The sequence below is a fragment of the Thunnus maccoyii genome, chromosome 19 (assembly GCF_910596095.1).
Source record: "Thunnus maccoyii chromosome 19, fThuMac1.1, whole genome shotgun sequence".
Classification (NCBI taxonomy): Eukaryota; Metazoa; Chordata; class Actinopteri; order Scombriformes; family Scombridae; genus Thunnus; species Thunnus maccoyii.
Genome location: NC_056551.1, coordinates 1,986,499 through 2,005,507, shown reverse-complemented (window position 1 = coordinate 2,005,507; position 19,009 = coordinate 1,986,499). Strand labels below are relative to the sequence as shown.

General features: G+C 38.0%; 1 protein-coding gene across 1 annotated transcript; it reads right to left on the bottom strand.

Annotated features, from left to right (window-relative positions):
- Positions 1 to 617: 617 nt before the first annotated feature.
- On the bottom strand, positions 618 to 18,443 carry LOC121885745 (carnitine O-acetyltransferase-like). The gene is made up of 13 exons (XM_042395468.1): positions 18,108 to 18,443; positions 17,875 to 17,990; positions 16,716 to 16,769; positions 15,841 to 16,006; positions 11,712 to 11,886; positions 10,295 to 10,473; positions 9,351 to 9,451; positions 7,457 to 7,576; positions 4,937 to 5,059; positions 4,373 to 4,508; positions 3,359 to 3,421; positions 2,608 to 2,745; positions 618 to 1,452 (listed from the first exon to the last, which is right to left on the bottom strand). The coding sequence occupies exons 1-13, from the start codon at positions 18,390 to 18,392 to the stop codon at positions 1,243 to 1,245; spliced, it is 1,866 nt and encodes a 621-aa protein (XP_042251402.1). The 5' UTR covers positions 18,393 to 18,443; the 3' UTR covers positions 618 to 1,242.
- Positions 18,444 to 19,009: the final 566 nt, after the last annotated feature.

Sequence of the window (19,009 nt, the reverse complement as noted above, 5' to 3'; positions counted from 1 at the left end):
CTAGTGTTGGTCCACACGTTCTTATGTAATTCAGCTGAGCAATAATGTGTTCTGTGTGTGTTTTGCTTTGTACTGTTTGTTGTTGTGCTGTTGTATGTTTTAATTGGGGGGACTGCGGATGCAAATTAGCTTTGAGCTAACTCCGGTGCAGTGCATCTTTTATGTTTAAAACTGCACACAGTCCCAGTAAATAAATAAATACAATACACAATATCCTCATTGACACCCAGATTGTCGACACCCTCTGCACCATCTTCCAGAGCCCCTGCTAGATGCTCCTGTCCATGGCTTCCACTTCCACCTGACCATCTGCTGGTAGAAGCACCCACAGGGATAAATTCCTCATCAGACCCCAAACTCTCATACCCCATTTACACCTGTGTCTGTGTTTGGTAGGGGGTGAGCAAATGTGAAGGAGAAGGAGAAAAAGAAGAAGAAGAAGAAGAAGAAGAAGAAGAAGAAGAAGAAGAAGAAAGAAAGAGAGTGAGAGAGGGAGAGAGAGACAGAGAGAGAGTGTGTATGTGTGTGTTATGTATATGTTCACAAAGCTAAAAATGTATGTTTTGTCCTGAGGGTGGCACTAGTGGAAAAGCCATGGTAGATTAAAATCAAGAGTTCAACATATTGAATGCATGAATGTGGTCAGTAGATTTTATGGCAAACTGTTTATTGGATAATCAGTTTCTTGTGTGTACAGTGATGAAATTAAAGAATATAGTGTTGTAAACATCATGTAAAGTTTGCTCTATACATTTACATAATCTCTATCTATTATATCAAGACTTATCTGAGTCTTTAGTTTAGTTAGGACACTCAAGTTTTTAACTATTTACAGTGACAAAAACACACATGTGACATACACTGCCCCTGAGCTCAGCCTTGGATATGCAACTTCTGAAAGAACATGAACACTCAATTAAATAACAAATATGCTGATGCAGGAGGCAGAGAGAGTAAAATTGGCTGCACAGCAGCAAATTATGTATGCAGAGGGAATCAGTTAATATGAAACACCAAGTTATTACAGAAAAGTCATAGCTGTATATGATTGGAAGGTATATATATCATGTGGCTATAGAACAATTCCCATACCTGCCTAAACTACTGTGAGATTTGAGACTTGCCCTGTTGTATCTATTTCATCTTGGATCAGGTTAGTTAAAACAATATTTTGACTTTTGAGAAAATACACTTGTTTCCCAGAATACTGAACTATTTCTTGAGTCTTGTATAGCTTCACAGTTAGACTCTTGGAGTTTGTTCCAGCAGTGTCCTCATGTCCAGCAGAGCATCCTCTAATGCTTGGATCAGATGTGCAGCGTTAGTTTCTTTGCAGGATTTGATAGCTGTCGCCACAAAGTTGATGCGATCATTCATAAAACCGTAGGACAAATCATATCCATTGGGTTTCTCAACGCAAGTTACTGGGAGACAGCCACTCCTGGATGGTACCTTGTGAACAGGGACAGAAGTGGAAATGCAGAGGTTAGTTATTGTTGTAGTGCTGAAACTTCTGATATATGTTATAACATGAGTTATAACATATATCATATATATAACATATAGAAGTTGGTTTATTGTTGTAATGAGAAAAAGATGCAGCAATGAGATATGTTGATTTGTGAAATAATGAGAAAGTTCTGTGAAATAAGAATGTGATATACTGTTATAACAAGAAAAGTTTCTTGTAAAACCTGAATAATTTGCAGTAACACATCTACTAATAATGAAAAAATATATGAGGAAAACATGAAAACATTTTTGTTATAATGTGAAAAGGATCTTCGTTAAATGAGGAAAGTTCCTTGTAATGCAATAAAACTGTCATGGTGGTGGCAGCAATATGCTGACATACTCCTGTGATTTTCTCAGCAACATGTAAAACTAGGAGGCAACATTGATGATGACTGCTGAAAATCTGCATTTGAAACATTTAAAATAGCTGAAATACATGATAAGTTAAAGTTTTTCTTGAAATCATAGTCACACAAACACAATTACTGAGGAGTTGAAATGACAATTAGAATGGAAGTGCTGCTGCAGTGTGAGTGTAAGGACTGAATTAAGTTGTGTTAATTTAAATGTAAACCCACAGTAAAGTTTAAGTAAAAGTGCTGAAAATGTTTGAAGTAATTCAAACAATGAGAGAGGTAAAGTTGTCAAAGTGTAAGTGATAATTTAAGTAGGAACAGTAAGAACTTAATGTCAGCTCACAAGTTTAAACCGAAAGGTTTCAGTTGAAACAGCTTAACTACAGTTGTCACTAGTCATTTCACACAGCCCCGTTGCTGACATAGGTGTTTGTTTTCTGTTCTAAATTATAACTGGCTACACCACCAGGTTACACTAATCAAACTCAGTTTTTTAAATTGGTAATTAAACACTATAAGAAAAGTGGAAAAGATGTAAGTGTTCACCATCCTCACCATCCTCCACCATCTGACCTGAAGATATTCAGAATAACATAGAAATATGAGAATATAAATGTGCATCCCTATAGAAGAGCACACTAATTAACCATTTTTTTTGCAGAGTAACTTTAACTATCTTTAGTTGCAATATAGTGGTATTTTTATTCTACAACACAGTTTAAACCCTTGCCCTTACCTGACTTGTAGAGAGGTCGTAGTCAAAGGCTTTAGCGTAGGAGATGTCTGTGAAGAAATCAGGCATGGGGATTTTTTCCTCAATAGCCTGAGTTTTAAGAGCCATGAGATGTAGATCTATGCCCTGTCCAATCACCGCCTGTAAGGACAGAGACAATTCAATTTGTTTGTTCTTTCTAGTCGATCATTACATGTAGTAATTACGTTATCCTGTGGAGTTCTCGTGTAAACAAAAATTTCAATTTACATTCATACATGCATTTCCTTCCCCATAAAACATTTTCATAATACTTTCTTGATAGTTTGAAACCTGTTAACGTCATTGTTTACTAGCTAGCAATCTTCTTATTCCTTGCTTTTGCTGGTGCATTGCTACATTTCTTGGCACGTTACCATTACCTATAGATCAGTGTATCACATCAACCACTGGCACGTGCATGTGTGGCCTCATGCGCAATAACGAGAACAAACAACATGTGTACCCCTACGTAAAACACTGCTCTGTGATCCCACTAGAGATGATATCGATGATAATGATATTTAAGTAAATGTCTTGTACAAATAGCAAAAATTAGCTCCATAGGAGGAAACTGATCAGAAACTAGTCATAAATGTAAGGTAGGATAGTATAAAGGGACAACTGTTCATAACATGCTCTAACAACAGTTGTTGCTTAAAGGCATCTTTACACTGATAATAAACTTTACCTCCACTGAACTTAAGTATTGAGTGGTGCTGTAAATGATACTCACCATGTAGGATAATGATGTGTGTACTTTTACAGCTTTCTCCAATAAATCCACCTTCTCTGTGTTCTGTGAAAAACAGGAACAACTCATCACTTGTAGCAGGTTAGTGTTTATTAGTGTGAATGTTATGCAGCACAATACTATTAAAGCACCAAAGGCAGTTAAATTAAATAATTGTCAGCATCAGCTCTGAGTAAAAGATTGTTCTTACAATAATTAGGGTGGTTTCAGTGATGTGAAGGGGGTGGAAACCTGATTGAAATGTCTTATTCATAAAAGAGATCAACTTTGAGCGAATCACATTCTTAAAAACCTTTGATAGAGATGGTAATTAGGAGATGGGTGTTTTGGCTTCAGAAGGTCAAGTTTAGATTTATTGAGAAACAGGTCCACTAATGCAACTTTAAAGCAAGAAGAAAAGTGCCTGTGGAAAGAGAAGTATTTATAATAAAACATGTACAAAAAAATCTGTACGACCAACAGTATCAAAAACCCTCAGAAATCTTAAAGGCATAATATCTGAGGGACTTGATTTGACTTGAGGGAAGTATTAACCACTGCCTTCAACTGGACTTATGGGTTAATCTGTAATAGTGTATCATAATTTCAATCATTCAGTTACTTTATTTGTTCCCACGGGGAAACTGGTTGAGCAGCAGTGTAACATGAGATAAAGACACAAAGCACGTGAACATGTAAATTAATTCCAGGATACACCACTTTTAATATGTAGTTCCACCTGTTTCCTGTGGCAATATGCCCACAACAACTCAGCCAGTGGTGTTGATTTGCTGTAGTGTTTTTGTTGTTGTGCCCCACAGAACATGGAGACTGAATGTACTCAAGATAAAAGTTAACAGGATATATGTTCACTTTAATTGCAATGTGCAGGGACAGACTGTGCAGGCTTCTCAAACCTGAGGTAGGTATTGTATAGTTTACAGTATATGATGTAATGAGCTGGTGGGACTATTAAAACCCACGAGAACATTATATAGGAGTTTGCTTTAGAATTACCTGTTTTCTGGGGTCATCGAAGGCCTTGACAAAGGCAGCTGAGGCATTCGAGGTTGCACGGATTACATCTGTCCTGCCCATTCTGAACAAACGCAAGGAGGAAGCTTCATACACTGATGAGCACCGCTGATACAGCCTGCCAAAAGAAATCAGAGAAATCTTTTTAAACTGTGTTCCAACAACAAACTTGTTAACCATTCAAACACACACTGTAGCTCCTCAAACACAATGAGTACAGTTTGATAGTGCTGAGAAGATTTGTTTCTCCATTACTCCACTTTGTGGCTAATAATAAAATGTACTGCATGTGACCACAGTATTGTGTTTTTATATTATTAATGCCCTGATTTTGTTAAATACAACCTGAAAACTTTCGAAAACTGGGTGAATCCATTTCTTCTCAGATAATGGATGCAAGAATCTCTGTTGCAGCCTAACTGTGTGATCAAGGTTTTTATACATGAAACCTTCACAGCTCTATAACTACCCTTGGTTTAGAATGTAAAGAGCAAAACGTGTGCATACAAAGACAGTCCATCTCCACATGACTTTTCAGTGTCTCACCTGTAGTAGGCCAGCTGTATTGCCATCTGTATGAAAGCATCAGGGCTCATCTTGAGGGCCTTTATGACATTTTTTCCAAAGTGGTCAAATACCTTAACTCTCAGATCCAGGTCTTGGGCCAGTCTGTAGATGTGGAGATGAGAGAAATCTCTGGACAGTGAGTCTGACAGATATTTGCAGTGTTTCAGCATATATCTATGCCTAATGACAAGTATAAATGTATTATATGTACAATATACATTTTTGATACATAGATTCTGACAAATGTAATGCCATTACACATTTTCAGCATCTCTCTCTGCTGACAGGAAGCTTCTCTACACCCACACACCAATACACAAAACAGTTTAGTAAATTCAGTACATCATGAGTCTGAATCCGCATCAGTTGGCAGGCTTACGATTAAAGCAATACAATCTAAAATCTATATGTGAAGAAACTAGAAATATCGCCTTGTGGTTGTATGCCTCTGCTAACCAGTCAACTTGCAGTTCCGTCCATGTCTGTCTAGACTTATATAATATTTGTAGTGAAGACTTGAAGGAATTTAATAAAAATCACCACAGTTTCAGAGTAACCCAACCACTGGGGATACACAAGCCAGTGCATTCTTAGTATCAGTCCCAAGCCTAACTAAATGGGGAGGGTTGTGTCAGGAAAGGCATCCAGTGTAAACCAATGCCAAATCAAATATACAGATCATACATCAGATTTCCATACCGGATTGGTTGAGGCCTGGGTTACCAATGGCTGCCGGTGTTACTATTGACCAGCATGGTGCTGGTGGAAACTATGCTACTCTCCACTGGAGAAGGAGGGGGGGAGGCATGTCAGGAGGCAGCAGAAGAGGAGGAAGGGTAGGAGTGTGGAAGTGAGAGTGGAACTTTCAATGTTGGAACTATGTCTAGTAAAGGGAGAGAGTTGGCAGATATGATTGAGAGAAGGAAGGTAGATATACTGTGTGTGCAAGAGAACAGCTGGAAGAGGAGTGAGGCCAGGAGCATTGGAGATGGGTTCAAACTGTCCTACCATGGTGTGGATGAGAGAAATGAGAAATGGGGTAAGGGTAATCTTGAAGGAAGAGTATGTCAAGAGTGTATTGGAGGTGAAGAGAGTGTTGGACAGAGGGATGAGTATTAAGCTGAAAATTGAAGGTGAGGTGATGAAGAGTAGTAGGAAGCAGGGTAGGAAGCAGGTTGAGGAGAGCCTGGAGAGGTAGAGGTATGCACTGGAGAGAAGAGGAATGAAAGTCAGTAGGAGCAAGACGGAATACATGTGCATGAATGGGAGGGAGGACAGCTGAATGGTGAGGTTGCAAGGAATAGAGGTGGTGAAGGTGGATGAGTTTAAGTGTGTGTGGAAGACAGACGAAGAAGAGAGTGCAGGCAGGGTGGAGAAGAGTTTCTAGAATGATCTGTGACAGAAGGGTACCAGCAAGAGTACAAAGGAAGGTTTACAAGTGGGTAGTGAGACCAGCTATGTTGTATTGTTTGGAGGTGGTGGCACAGATGAAAAGACAGGAGGCAGGACTTGGAGATGCTAAGATATTCATTGGAAGTTATGAGGATGGACAGGATTAGGAATGAGTATATTAGTTGGATGGCTCAGGTTGGGCAGTTTGGAGACAAAGTGAGAGAGATGAGATTGAGATGGTTTGAACATGTGCGGAGGAGAGATGCTGGTTATATTGTGAGAAGGATGCTGAAGATGGAGCTGCCAGGCAAAAGAGGAAGTTCATGGACATGGTGAGGGAAGACATGCAGGTTACTGGTGTGGTAGACGAAGATGCAGAGGAAATAGGATAATCCGCTATATGCGGAAAGAAGAAGAAGAAAACCACAGTTTCAAGGTGGGCACTCAAGATAAGTGTCGCCAATTCAGTATCACCTGGGTCAGCTTGTTCCTGTGTCTAACTGAGAAGTTCCCCAATTTCCTGAGGAGAGAGAGCTGCTGCCAGAACCTCACGATGCCACAGCCTGAGTCTACAATCATGGTGGCACTTCTGAGCTCACTGCAGACATCGTTGTTGGTTTACAACAGACATTAGATCTCCTGTTCAGTGCCAATGCAGGAAGTAGTGTGCTCTTTATGTACCAAGGCAAAAAGTATGGGTGTGGAGGTCAGGGAGGTGGTTAGGTGTGTAGCATATTGGACATGCAGAAGACTGGAGTTTGCATCCCGTCACAGACTTACAACTTTTTTTAAATCATAACCAGAATCTTCCCCTAACCTTACCGAAGTGTCTTAGTTACATAACCCTATCTATACATTTGACCATAGCTTATTTGACCAAAATCTCATATCCTGAGGTCACTTCAAATCATGATAATGATACATATCACAACATAGTACATTTTCTGTAAATTCAATTAATAAATAATTTCTAGTCTGTGTATGTGTGAAAATAGCAACACATGGAAATGGCAATAACAACTCCCTTCATCCTCCTCTGGGTTTCTATTTTTATGGTCATTGACTATCTATGTAACTGTATGTAACACAACTGGAAACTGTCCTCACATGTCCATGCTGTGCTTGGCCTCCTCAATGTCTTTTTTGATCTCAGGTGTGATGTTGAAGTGTAGTTTCTGGGGCATGGGCAAAGGCACCATGGGAGACTGCATCATCTCTGACTTCTTCCTGTTTCCACAAACAAGAGAAAAGAAATAATACATGGGAGAGAATTAGTGAAAGTGTGTAATTAAAATGCATAGAAACACAACCCACACAATACCAGGATCCTAGATCCTGCAGATGGCTTTGGGAGATCCCAATAGTTGAATGAAATAATTTGTCAAATCTGGTCAAAGATCAGAAAAGTCTAAAATTAGTCCAGGCCCCATCATCATCATAGAGATTATTGATGCTTATCTCGTTGCTGTCATGCCAGATAGGGAAAGTTATGTCAGAGGATGGAGGCAGGAATGGGTGGTGACCCTGCCTGCCTTATCCCAAACTTCAAACTAACTTTGCTTTGATTAAAATAATTTCAATATTCAAAGAAGAGAGGAGATTTATACAGGATCTTAGTTTCCGGCATGCAGTGAGAAGCCCAGCTCTGCACTGAGGGAGTGGTTCTTTCCTTGCTTGCACTGGCTTGTTATTTTTGCGATTTGCTGTGTGCCGCAGTTTACCATAAACCATATTTCCTTCTATTTTTATTTTATTTTATCTGTGGCACTATGCTGGATTTTAACTGCAGGTGGTTATTGTATGGATCATTGTGATGCCAAACAAAACTGTGCACAATTATGCACTGAAAACATGGTGAGTTGCTGTATTCATACTTGCAACTAATAATAATAATAATAATAATAATAATGATAATCATAATAATAATAATAATAATAATAATAATAATAATAATAATAATAATGATAAGTTTCCTCTTAAGGAAAAACTCCAGTATTCCCAAATTGTCACTGAATTATAACAAAGAGAACAGTTAAAAGGAGATGAAAGTAGTGAATGTGATTGCTGCAACTGCCACATCCTCTAACATGCCTACCTGTAATCTAAGGTAGTGTATTCTTTCCGATTCCACTCAATATACAAGTGTGCTATAGGTATGCCGCGTGCACTGGAAATCTCTCTTAATCTCTCTTATCTCTCTAGACATATGAAATGGCTTGTCTACATAAGTGGTTTTTAAATGCCTCCCAAATGGTGCCCCTTACAATATTGGGAGTGTCACTGACCTCAATGAGAAAAGGAGAAATAAACTGTCTAAAATAAGATATACACAGGGTTATGTTGATATGAACTAGTGTGGGAGTGTAATCTTAGAAGACATTGGGCATGGACACATTAAATCCATTAACAGAAATGCATAATGACAAGTTTGCAAATGCATTTTAGTTCCAACAGTAGGTTCAACATGACCATCAGGTTATTGTAAATGATTATCTCATTGAATACTGCTGTAAAATGTAAAGTGCTGGAGAATTCCAACATGGGTATGAAACAGTTCAGCTGGTGGCTTATCTCTTTCATATAGTGTATCACAAGTGATTTTGTCAGGTACCCTGAGGGGTTTCTGACCACTCTCTTAGCACTACAGAGCAGTGTTTTAAATGTAGGTCCCCATTTTATTTGTTTTTGTGCACTAACATAAGGATGTGCATACACACATGATCTACAGGTGGCAGTTATGCAGCAAAAAATGCAGTAAATCGCGGAAAGCTACTAAATGTGGATATAAACAATGCAGGTTTCAAACTTAAGGATTTTTTTTATGTGAAAGGAAATGCATTTGTTAGGCCTCAAGTATATACGCACTGTGTTTTGGTGAGTAACACTGAGAGTCATATTTTATCCGCTAAAGTGCAATGACAATGACACACACACACACATATATATACATATATATATATATATATATTTGGTGAAGCTGTTTTTGATTTTGGGTACTTACATGTATACTGCAAAAAAATCACTCAAGGCCATAAAGATTGTACCATCAGCAATGGTATGTGAGCCGTTGCCACCACATGCCCCATTTTCTCCAATAATAATCTGACAGGAAGATAAAAAACACAAATCAAGCATTAACATTACATGACAATTCTCTATGAAGCCATTCCATTTTATAAAGGAGGCGATCCACTAGATTTGAATAATTATTGAGAAATAATATTTGAGAATAAAACATTTGAAAAGTTAATTTTTAATCAATTATCACAGTATATTAATGATCTCAATATTTTGTCCCCATTTCAGTCTGATTTTCATTCTATTTTTCCTACTCCTGCTGCCCTTGTAAAATTTTCCAATAATGTATTCTCAATTCAGGTCAATTTACAGGTGCAGTTTTTATTGATTTAACCAAGGCTTTTGATTTAGTTGCCCATTATCTTCTTTTTGATAACCTTCATGTTTTTGGTGTCAGCAGGCATTCTTTTGGTTTAATTCTTACATCCATAACCGTCATCAGTGTGTTTCTTTTCATCACAATCAATCAGATTATTTAAATTTTGAAAGGGTTGTACCATAAGGATCTATTTTGGGACCTTCACTTTTCTCTATTTTTATTAATGATCTTCCAAAAATTTGTTCTAATTGTTCTGTTCAGTTATATTCATATTACATGGTTATTGGCGACTGTGGCTCAGGAGGTAGAGTGGGCCATCCACTAATTGTAAGATCAGCAGTTCAATTCCTGGCTCCTCCTGTCCACATGTCGAAGTGTCCTTGGGCAAGATACTGAACCCCAAATTGCTCCTCTGTCTTTAGACTGTCTTTTGCCTATTGTGTGTTTTTCTGATAAGTGATAGTGATCTCCAGTACTTGTGCCTGGAAAAACGTGATGAGTTTGCGTTCAGGGTGACATATGTATAACTTCCATTTGCCTGGTTTTACCTGCATCGCTTTGTCAAACCAGCGGTTGCCACTGTTCCACTGGCTGCCTCCTCCATGCAGTATCTGTTTGGCAGCACTGACGTCATACATGTCATCAGACACCTGAGGCATCGGTCCATCCAAACACAGTGTGATGATGCCCCTTTCAATTGCTGACACTGATTCTTTGTTGGTCTCATCTGGACACATCAAGGACATGCACACAAAAAAACAGATATGATGTCATTATGTAATCAGACTGCAACAGTTTAATTAATCTTTCCTAGATATTTTCACATTACCAGAGTCAGAATCAGCTTTATTGTGTGTTTACGCATACAAAGATTTTTTGTCTGGTTTCTAGTGGCTCTCAATGTCCTTACCAAACAAAAACAGAAAAAGTACCAGAGAGCTCAACACTGAAGTAGACATCTGTGGTGCCATCTTGATGTATCTACTTACTTATCTACTTAAACTCTCCTAAGCAGGGATGCACTTCAGGTTTTATTCACATTATGTCCAATTTTCTTTAAAACTACTTAATGAAGTGGATTTTTGTATGTTTAGACAACAATTCTACTAATATATACAGCTCATTTAGCCTCATTTTTAAAACTATATTGGCATGGTCAGATGTAAGCTATTTTTTATTTATTCCCTACAATATTTATTTGTGTTAGCACAGCCAATTAATTCACATAGTCTTTTCCACTTCCAACTTGTTGGTTGATCACACCGAGATACAATGTGTGAAACATGGTGCCTGCAAATATTTTGTTTTTCTGTTATTTGCAGATTTCTGGTGTCTTGAAGAGACAGTTTACCCTTCAAGGTCACAAGATCACTTTTCTTACTGTACAGAACTTCCTACAAGTTCATTTTACCCGTTCTCATCAAAGTCCATTCAAAATGTGTCTTATTTATAGCTTCTTTATTTAAGTATTTCTGCCTTCATTTTGCAGAATGATGTATATGCAGAGCATGTTTTCAGATTCATCTGCTGAAAGGGGAAAGGTTCTCTGTGCTCACCTTAAATCTGAGTTTAAGTTTTGTACGTATGAAATGATTTTGTGACATCACAACAAGTTGGAAGCCAACAGTGTTCTAACATGCAACTTAAACAAGTGTGATGTGCACAGACTTGTGCACATACACTGAGAATGAATGAAAATAGGAGACATCTTGTGTTGAGCAGTAAATCTTTTTGAAATTAAAAATATTTTCATACAGAATCTGGATTTTTCCAAGAGGTAGAAGGAGTAGATGTTTTAAGAATTTTTAACAATGTAATTGAACTTGTTTGTGGAAAACAATATCATACACAAATTATTATCCAGTGAAATATTTTTATACATCTTAAATCATGTCTGAAGGGATCTTTGAGTATTAGGTAAGTGGTCCTTTAGTTTTCTTTGCATGAAAGCAGAATTTTACTCACCCTTGATTAAGTTAATGTAGGTCTTGTTCCAAGAGTCACGATTCTGGGTGGTGAGGATGCCAACAGGCTCCATGCTGGTCTGTAGTGAGGCGTTGCTGATCTTCTCCAGTTGAACACAGAGCTGATCAACTGTCAGTGGAGTCCCATCACTGTGGTACACGTCCAGAACAAAGAACTGATTCCAAGGGGAGGACAAATGAAAGCAAGACTTAATTACTGAGGCAGGCAACTTCCCTGCTGCTGTAGACACTCAGGGACCCACAAGGCCCCAGGAAGTCTATGTAGACATTACTTTGTGTTAATTTCATTAATTACAAATTTGTTTGGTAATGTGTATCACTAAAGCACTAAAAGCTGAAATAGTAAATGCCCTGAGGTAAAATCAGGTATCATGCTGTTGCATATAAAAGGAGACCAATGAAGGACTTCAGGTGTCTCTGGGTCTTAATAATAAGTAAGCTGAGCCTGAGGGTGAAGCTCTCAATTTACTGGTCAGTTTACATTCCAAGCCTCAACTATGGTCATAGGTTTTTGGTTATGACCAAAAGAAAGAGCAAAAAGACACAAGCAGGCAAAATGAGTTTCCTTCGCAGGGGTGGCTGGGCTCACCTAGAGAGATGGGGGAGGAGAACAGAAATCCAGATGCAGCTGAGAGTAGAACTGCTGCTTCCTGTTTAGAGGAGTCAGTGAAGGTGCAGGAACCCTATTGTTTTATTATTAGGGAATTTGACGTAAACCAAGTGATGGGGAGTGCAATAAAACAGAGATATGGCATCCCATATGTGGTCTCCTGCTGTCCTCTAATGGGCTGTTTGCATTTTTACAAGGATAATAGTCTTGTGAGGTGATGTTTTATAGCAAAATACATGGTGACAGTACATCTGAGAAACACAATTATTTAAGTGGATGGAGCATGATTATCTGATTTGTATTTCAAATTTGTCTTTAAATGTAAAACTGTTATTGGATGAAAAATCAGATACTGAAAAAAATCACTGGGATCAATCGCAACATGTACAGTATTTACATTTGGGTTTACAGACTCTTGCTCAAAATGACACTTATGTGTTTATATAGAGTATGTTAATGTATTTTGTCGTGTCAGTGTTGGTGAAGAGCTAATGTTATACTTAAGACTACCAACAGTCCTTTTCAAGTGGTGGTCTACTGTTGCCCTCTGTTCATTGCACACTGGCTATTCTTCTGGGGCTCAGCTCAGGGTGTTACCTGGGTCAGCACAATGAAATCAAAGAAAACCCCCCTGATTTATAAACTGAGGCTAAAAGCCATGTGTTTATGGAGGATATATGATGTTGTAAAGTCATAATTTTGTTTATCTCACATTGCTCATGGACTTACAGTTAAGATAATCTTCTATCATATTCTCACAATTCTTTAATACTGCATCTTCATGGACTTGCAGTGTGATTGTATCTTTTACTGTTTTTTTTTTTTATAACTCAGAGGTACAAATTTCAAACTTCATAATATTTGCAATACACACGTACTATTTTCTCCAGATCGATATTAGGTGGAAATAAGCTAAACTGTTTATTTTTTTCTGTTTTTTTTTTTTTTCTCAGGAGGGACATTTCATTCATGGTCTCATGGTGTCCCTAGTGGAGTTTGTGTGCATTACACCAAACTCTTTGTGCAGGCAAAGGTCATTTCCCAAAGGGAAGCACCAGACCACAAATTGGAGGTCATTGCAATTCAACAAACAGTATTACTGAGGAATCATCTCAGTGTTAAATGACGGGTTCACAATTTTTCAAGTCTGTCTTGAAACAATAGTCAGGTACCCAAATGAACATTGAAATGGGGTTTTCTTGCTGTAATCATTCCTCTTGTTCATACTGACCATTAGAAGATCCCTTCATAATGCATTTACAATTCAAGTGATGGAGGACAAAATCCACAGTCCTCCTTCTATGCAAAAATATAGTTAAAAGTTTATCTGAAGCTAATATGAAGCTTCAAAATGGCCACCTGACTGTTTTAAAAATTGTGAACCTATCCTTTAAGAGGTTGCATCTTCATGTGGCTTGCAAATCCAACTGATGGTTTTGGCTCAAGAAGTTGTGGTTAATGTTCATTTTGCAGCATAATACTTGGTGACATTACAAGGCTTTTCAACAGGATATATTCATTTAATTTATGAGTTTTCAAGTATAAAACTGTATTACTGGATGAAACAGCAGATACCTAAAAGAAACATTGGGTTATTTGCATCCATGTTTGCTTATTTATATCTATATTGTTCATTAAAATGTACATTTTATCTATGTAATTCTGAATTTGACTTGGAAAAACTAAAGTTGATACTAGTTTAGTAGGCCCATCTATCAAACAGAAGAGAAAAAAACAACAAACAATACGTTTTCCTGCACAGATGTTTGTGCTGGAGTCTATTCTTGGGCATTATTCTTTCTGTTTGTAAGGAAAGGTAAGTGTAGATTAGTATCATCCTCCATCATTTTCTGAAACATTATGTGGTTCATTGATTCAAATTAAATAATTCCTAAATTAAATTAAATAATCATGCTTTCCTGTCATGCTTCTTTTAACAGTGAGTAACCAATATATAGATATAGATATAGATAGATAGATAGATAGATAGATAGATAATGAGGTGCAAAATGAGTCAATGAGATTTTTTTAAACGCAGATTTGCACTCCATGGCATCTTTAGTCCATGTAGTCATGGCAGTGTAGTCCTTTCTCCTAGAAATTACGTTAATATACTAATAAAATGTTTTCACAAAAATTTTGCACTGGCAAATGCAATCTCTGCCTGGATTATGTTCAAAGGTAATGTTTTTTAAAATAATGAAGAGCTACATTTATAAATCACATCGAGGTTGGATGGAGGTGGTTGGGGTGGATTGCGGGCCTATAACTGCAGGACATTCACACAGGAGACCAAGGTCCACATCCTTAGTTCTGTGTGTGGTTAAATTTAGGCAAAAATAACTTTGGTTAAGATTAGCGAAAGTTAAGTTAAAGTAACCACATTGTCTGTGTGTGTTTTTTCTGTATTGAACTAAGACCATGATCTGTCCCTAACCATTACCAAGTGCTGACAGTACATACAACCAAAAAAAGATTAACAATGATACAGAGACTATCATTGGATATTACAGTATACTGCAAGCACTAATAATTTTTCTGTAAAAAACATGTCATGTCACTGAATATTTTAGTGATGCATTCAGTATCAACATATTTACATCTTGTCAGATACATTAATTAACAACATTTTCTTTCTGTTGCAATTTAGTGGTATATAAACTCAATTTCTAGACAGGGGTATGGGAGTGAGCGCCGCTGCAGAGTGTCTAACCCTTCCTAAACACACAAACAAATGCATACTAAACCAACTGTTATTAGTTATTATTATTTTTCCAATCTACCTTGTCTTCCAACAGTTGTCTTTCCATCATGCTCCAGTTCGGGTTTCTTCATTTACATTTTAGGCAATTTCCTATCATTTCATATATATTTAAATATTATAAATATGCAGATTTTATTTTTTTCACATGTTAATTGTTAATAGATCTACTGAAGATTTTATGCAGCTATGCGTGCAAGTTCAAGCAGGAAGACAATTATCAACCTATTTCGTCATCAAACTGAGCTCCTGAACTATTATATAATTATTTCACTGGGCTCTGTGTGCAGGTTTTTCTATCATCCAACAATAATCTTAGCTGAAGAATATTTAAACCATTTTACCTGTCTCTGCTGTCATTGCAGTCTATGAAGCATCACAACTTCACCCCTCCACTACCCCACCTCCACTAGTGTCAGGGCTTTATCTATGGCTCCTCTGGGGAGAGCTCCAATTGGATGCTATTTATAGGGCTCCATTCCTATATATCCATTTAATCAATGGGATCAAAGCCAAAGACTAACAAAGGTCAACAAATGTCCCCAGTTGCACACAAACACACAAACATTGGACATTGCAGTTCATGGTCAGCACCTTAACCCCTCAGCCACCAGAGCACCCCTTAAGAAAAGAGAATTTCTAATTGCAACTGTTAGAAGTTTGATAAATACAGACTCTGGATGCAGAAGACTTCAGACAATGATGTGTGACTTGGATCAGTGATGTTGTGCTCCTCACCTGAGAGTTGTGTACTACAGTGATGTGTTTTGGGGGACTGGAGCTCTTGGCATGGTACACCACCGAGTCTTTCTCTGGACCAGGGATACGGCAGGATGATAGAACCTTGTCGAAGTGCTTCATACACAGGGGCTTCCCTCTCACGTACTCAACTGGTAATGTATCACTGCAAAACAAGTTCTGTCATTAAACACTAACTTAGCTGATCAATATAATTTACAGTTTTAGCCATTTATGTCTCTGAAGCTACCAAGTACTACTGAGTGTTGCAGGACTACTTTGAGTAATGTAGTGCTGCCTCCATCTTTGACTCAAGTTTAGTGTCTTCACCTACATAATAAGAGAAATGAAGAAGGCCTACACCAGTCAGAAGGTAGTAGAGGTGTACTGATACAAATCAGCTCACAGTTTGCTATGAATCATGATACAGGATTTGATATACACAGTATTCTTAAGAAAGTCTGAATGAAAACAATCTGTTGAGGATATCATTGGCTTTCCATAAAGTGCAAATATAGTGTTTTCAGGTTTAGTAATTTATTTATTTATTTAATTTTATTTTGCAATAGTTTTGCTAATAGATTTTGGTGCAACACACAAATACAAGAACTGATCCATACCAAAAATACAGTGCTCTCATGAAAACAGGGAGAAAATGTCTGAACTTGAACACCTTAGTTGGACACAAAGCCAGTTTACACTCCTCAGGAAAATGTATTTCACATCTCAGACTTAAGACAAGAACATTTTTTAAAATAACATCAGCATATTTTAAAATATATGAAATTTTGTGACACAATATGATACTACTTTAAGACAACAAATGATAAAACTGGCAGCATGATACAGTCAAACATGTTAAACTCAGTACTCACTTGTCGATCATTGCCTTCAAATCCAAAATACCCGCTATTGCTTTGGCAGCAGACCTAAGCAGAAAAAACATTGTTATTCATTTTCATAGTAAAGGGGAATTTAGAATGAATAAGAATTTAAATTAGAGTGGTCAAAATTGCAATACCCTAACTTTTGGTCCCTGGTAAGGGTTACTCTTGAAACCCCGAATTTGAGGCAGAATCCAAGATAACACTAAATACATCATCAGGGTTATTTTCTCAGACTTTAGAAAGTTACCTTCAGAGCCACAAAAGATATTCTAAAACTGTTTTCACAGGCTGCGAAGTACTCCTTTTAACAAGTAAACTGATCTTGATTATATAAAATGTGTACAATTCGAGAAGTACCATTTAACTTGAATAGTAACTTTATTTACTATTACTATTATAACACTTTTGGGAAAGGTTGGAAATTGTTTGGGAGCACGAAGGTGTGGAAAAACCCACACAAATATCTTGAGTTAGAGAAGTAATTTACCTTAAATTACTTTATTTAACGAATTGACTTTCATTGGTTGAAAGTCCACCATCATCAAGTTTGCTGGCCTGATCACAGATAACAATGAAAAGGCCCACCTGAAGGAAGTAGAGGACCTGACCCACTGATGTCAGGACAAGCACCTACTCCTGAGCATCAGCAAGACTCATGGTGCAGACACAACAGGCCAGCACTGAGAGGTTCAGGAAGAGCCTCTACTCTTATGCCACTAGGATCCTAAGTGAGGTCGTTGCCCCCCACACCACCATCCCCCCACCCAACCCCTAGGTCATGGGGAAGGTTGTTCAGGCAGTCCCAGAAAAGAACGGACTTGTACCCCTTCGTCAAAGTCAAGGCGAAGATGAGCATGTCACTTAAGCCCATCACCAAGGTCTGTCTCCTCCAGGAAGCTGAATGAGGCAGTGGTAAAAACTGTCCTCCTCCGGGGGCCATGTGCTAGTAACCTCTGGCCCCCAAGGTAAATGATACATAAAGTAAGAAATGAGAAGATGGCTTGAAGAAGAGGAGTCGTGTTTTTGTTGTTTTCTCCAATCATTCACATATATTTATTATTATTTCTATTTGATTTCAACTCTTTTTAGTGCAGTGTGTATGTGTGTGTGTGTGTGTGTGTGTGTGTGTGTGTGTGTGTGTTTTCACCTCATTTGTCCCTGCTTTTCCCTGTAGTCCATTTGGGGGAGAAACGTCCCAATATTTGAATTAACCACCAAAGGCTTCCGGTTTTCGAGATATTCAGCAAAGATGCAGTCTGTTGACTACAAATAAATACAAACATAACTGTGGCTGCAATTAATTGAGAACAACAGCCCACATTTCTCAGTAAATCTGGCCCACAGCATGTCCACAGCTGTTGGTGTAGTTGTTGAACTCACCCAGTTTTCAGTGTTGCGTGCTTTCCTCTCCAGGCCTCTCTGCAATCTCTCTCCGATCCCTCCTGGTTTCTGAAACTCTTCCACCAGCTGTTTTGTGCGCTTCAGCTCGTCCACCTCCATGATTGGCTCCAAGGCGGTGAGGTAGCGCTCACAGGTGTGCTGCAGAGGGGGAACAGACAGACTGGGCAGTCCCTCCTGCTGGGTCAGGTGTCTGCCAGCGACCAGAGTTGCTGATACAGGCTTCACCAAGTGACAGGATTTCACCAAACCACAGGGTCTCATCATCCTCACCTTTACCTTAGAGATACAAGAATGTAATCAAATACATGTTTGTGTGTTTGTAAATAGTAACTCTGAAATAATGACAGTTGTTGCATCTTGACTAGAGTAAAGTTATTACAGTAAATTATATGAGAGGAACAAGAAAAAGAAGAAATAAATGAATGAGAACAACACACTAGATTAAGTAATACAAATAAAGAGAAGAGAAGAGTTCAGGTGGTGAACAACAAATGCAGGAATTAACATTAAATTAAAACAGAAGATTAAAAAAATGTACAATGTATTTATGACTACAAGGTAAGAAACAGCAACTTTATGCAAGGATAATCAAATATTTGTACCCGAATACTGTTAATGATGTGCTCTTCTAATTTCAGTAACATTGTGAAGAGGGAGAGTTAACTTGTAACCTAAAGGTATGTAACTTACCGCAGTTCTGGTGCAAAGTCCCCACATTGTGCATTCAGAGAAACTCCAACAGACTGACGCAGAACAGTATTTATTTACCTTTTAAAATGCGTATTAGTGATACAGAGAAGTAATGTCTGGAAAAGACAAGCGTCTGGTATTGTTGGTAACCACTGTTCTTCTCCCAGCACTCAGAGACTATCTGACTATCT

What these genes read in the sequence shown, in the direction of transcription:
- LOC121885745 (XM_042395468.1), bottom strand. Translation starts at nt 18,392, where the DNA reads ATGATGAGACCCTGTGGTTTGGTGAAATCCTGTCACTTGGTGAAGCCT. An exon ending in GAAAAGCAGGGACAAATGAG is followed by an intron (nt 16,770 to 17,874) that starts GTGAAAACACAC and finishes TTTTCTGCTTAG; the next exon opens with GTCTGCTGCCAAAGCAATAG. An exon ending in CTGTAGTACACAACTCTCAG is followed by an intron (nt 11,887 to 15,840) that starts GTGAGGAGCACA and finishes CCTTGGAATCAG; the next exon opens with TTCTTTGTTCTGGACGTGTA.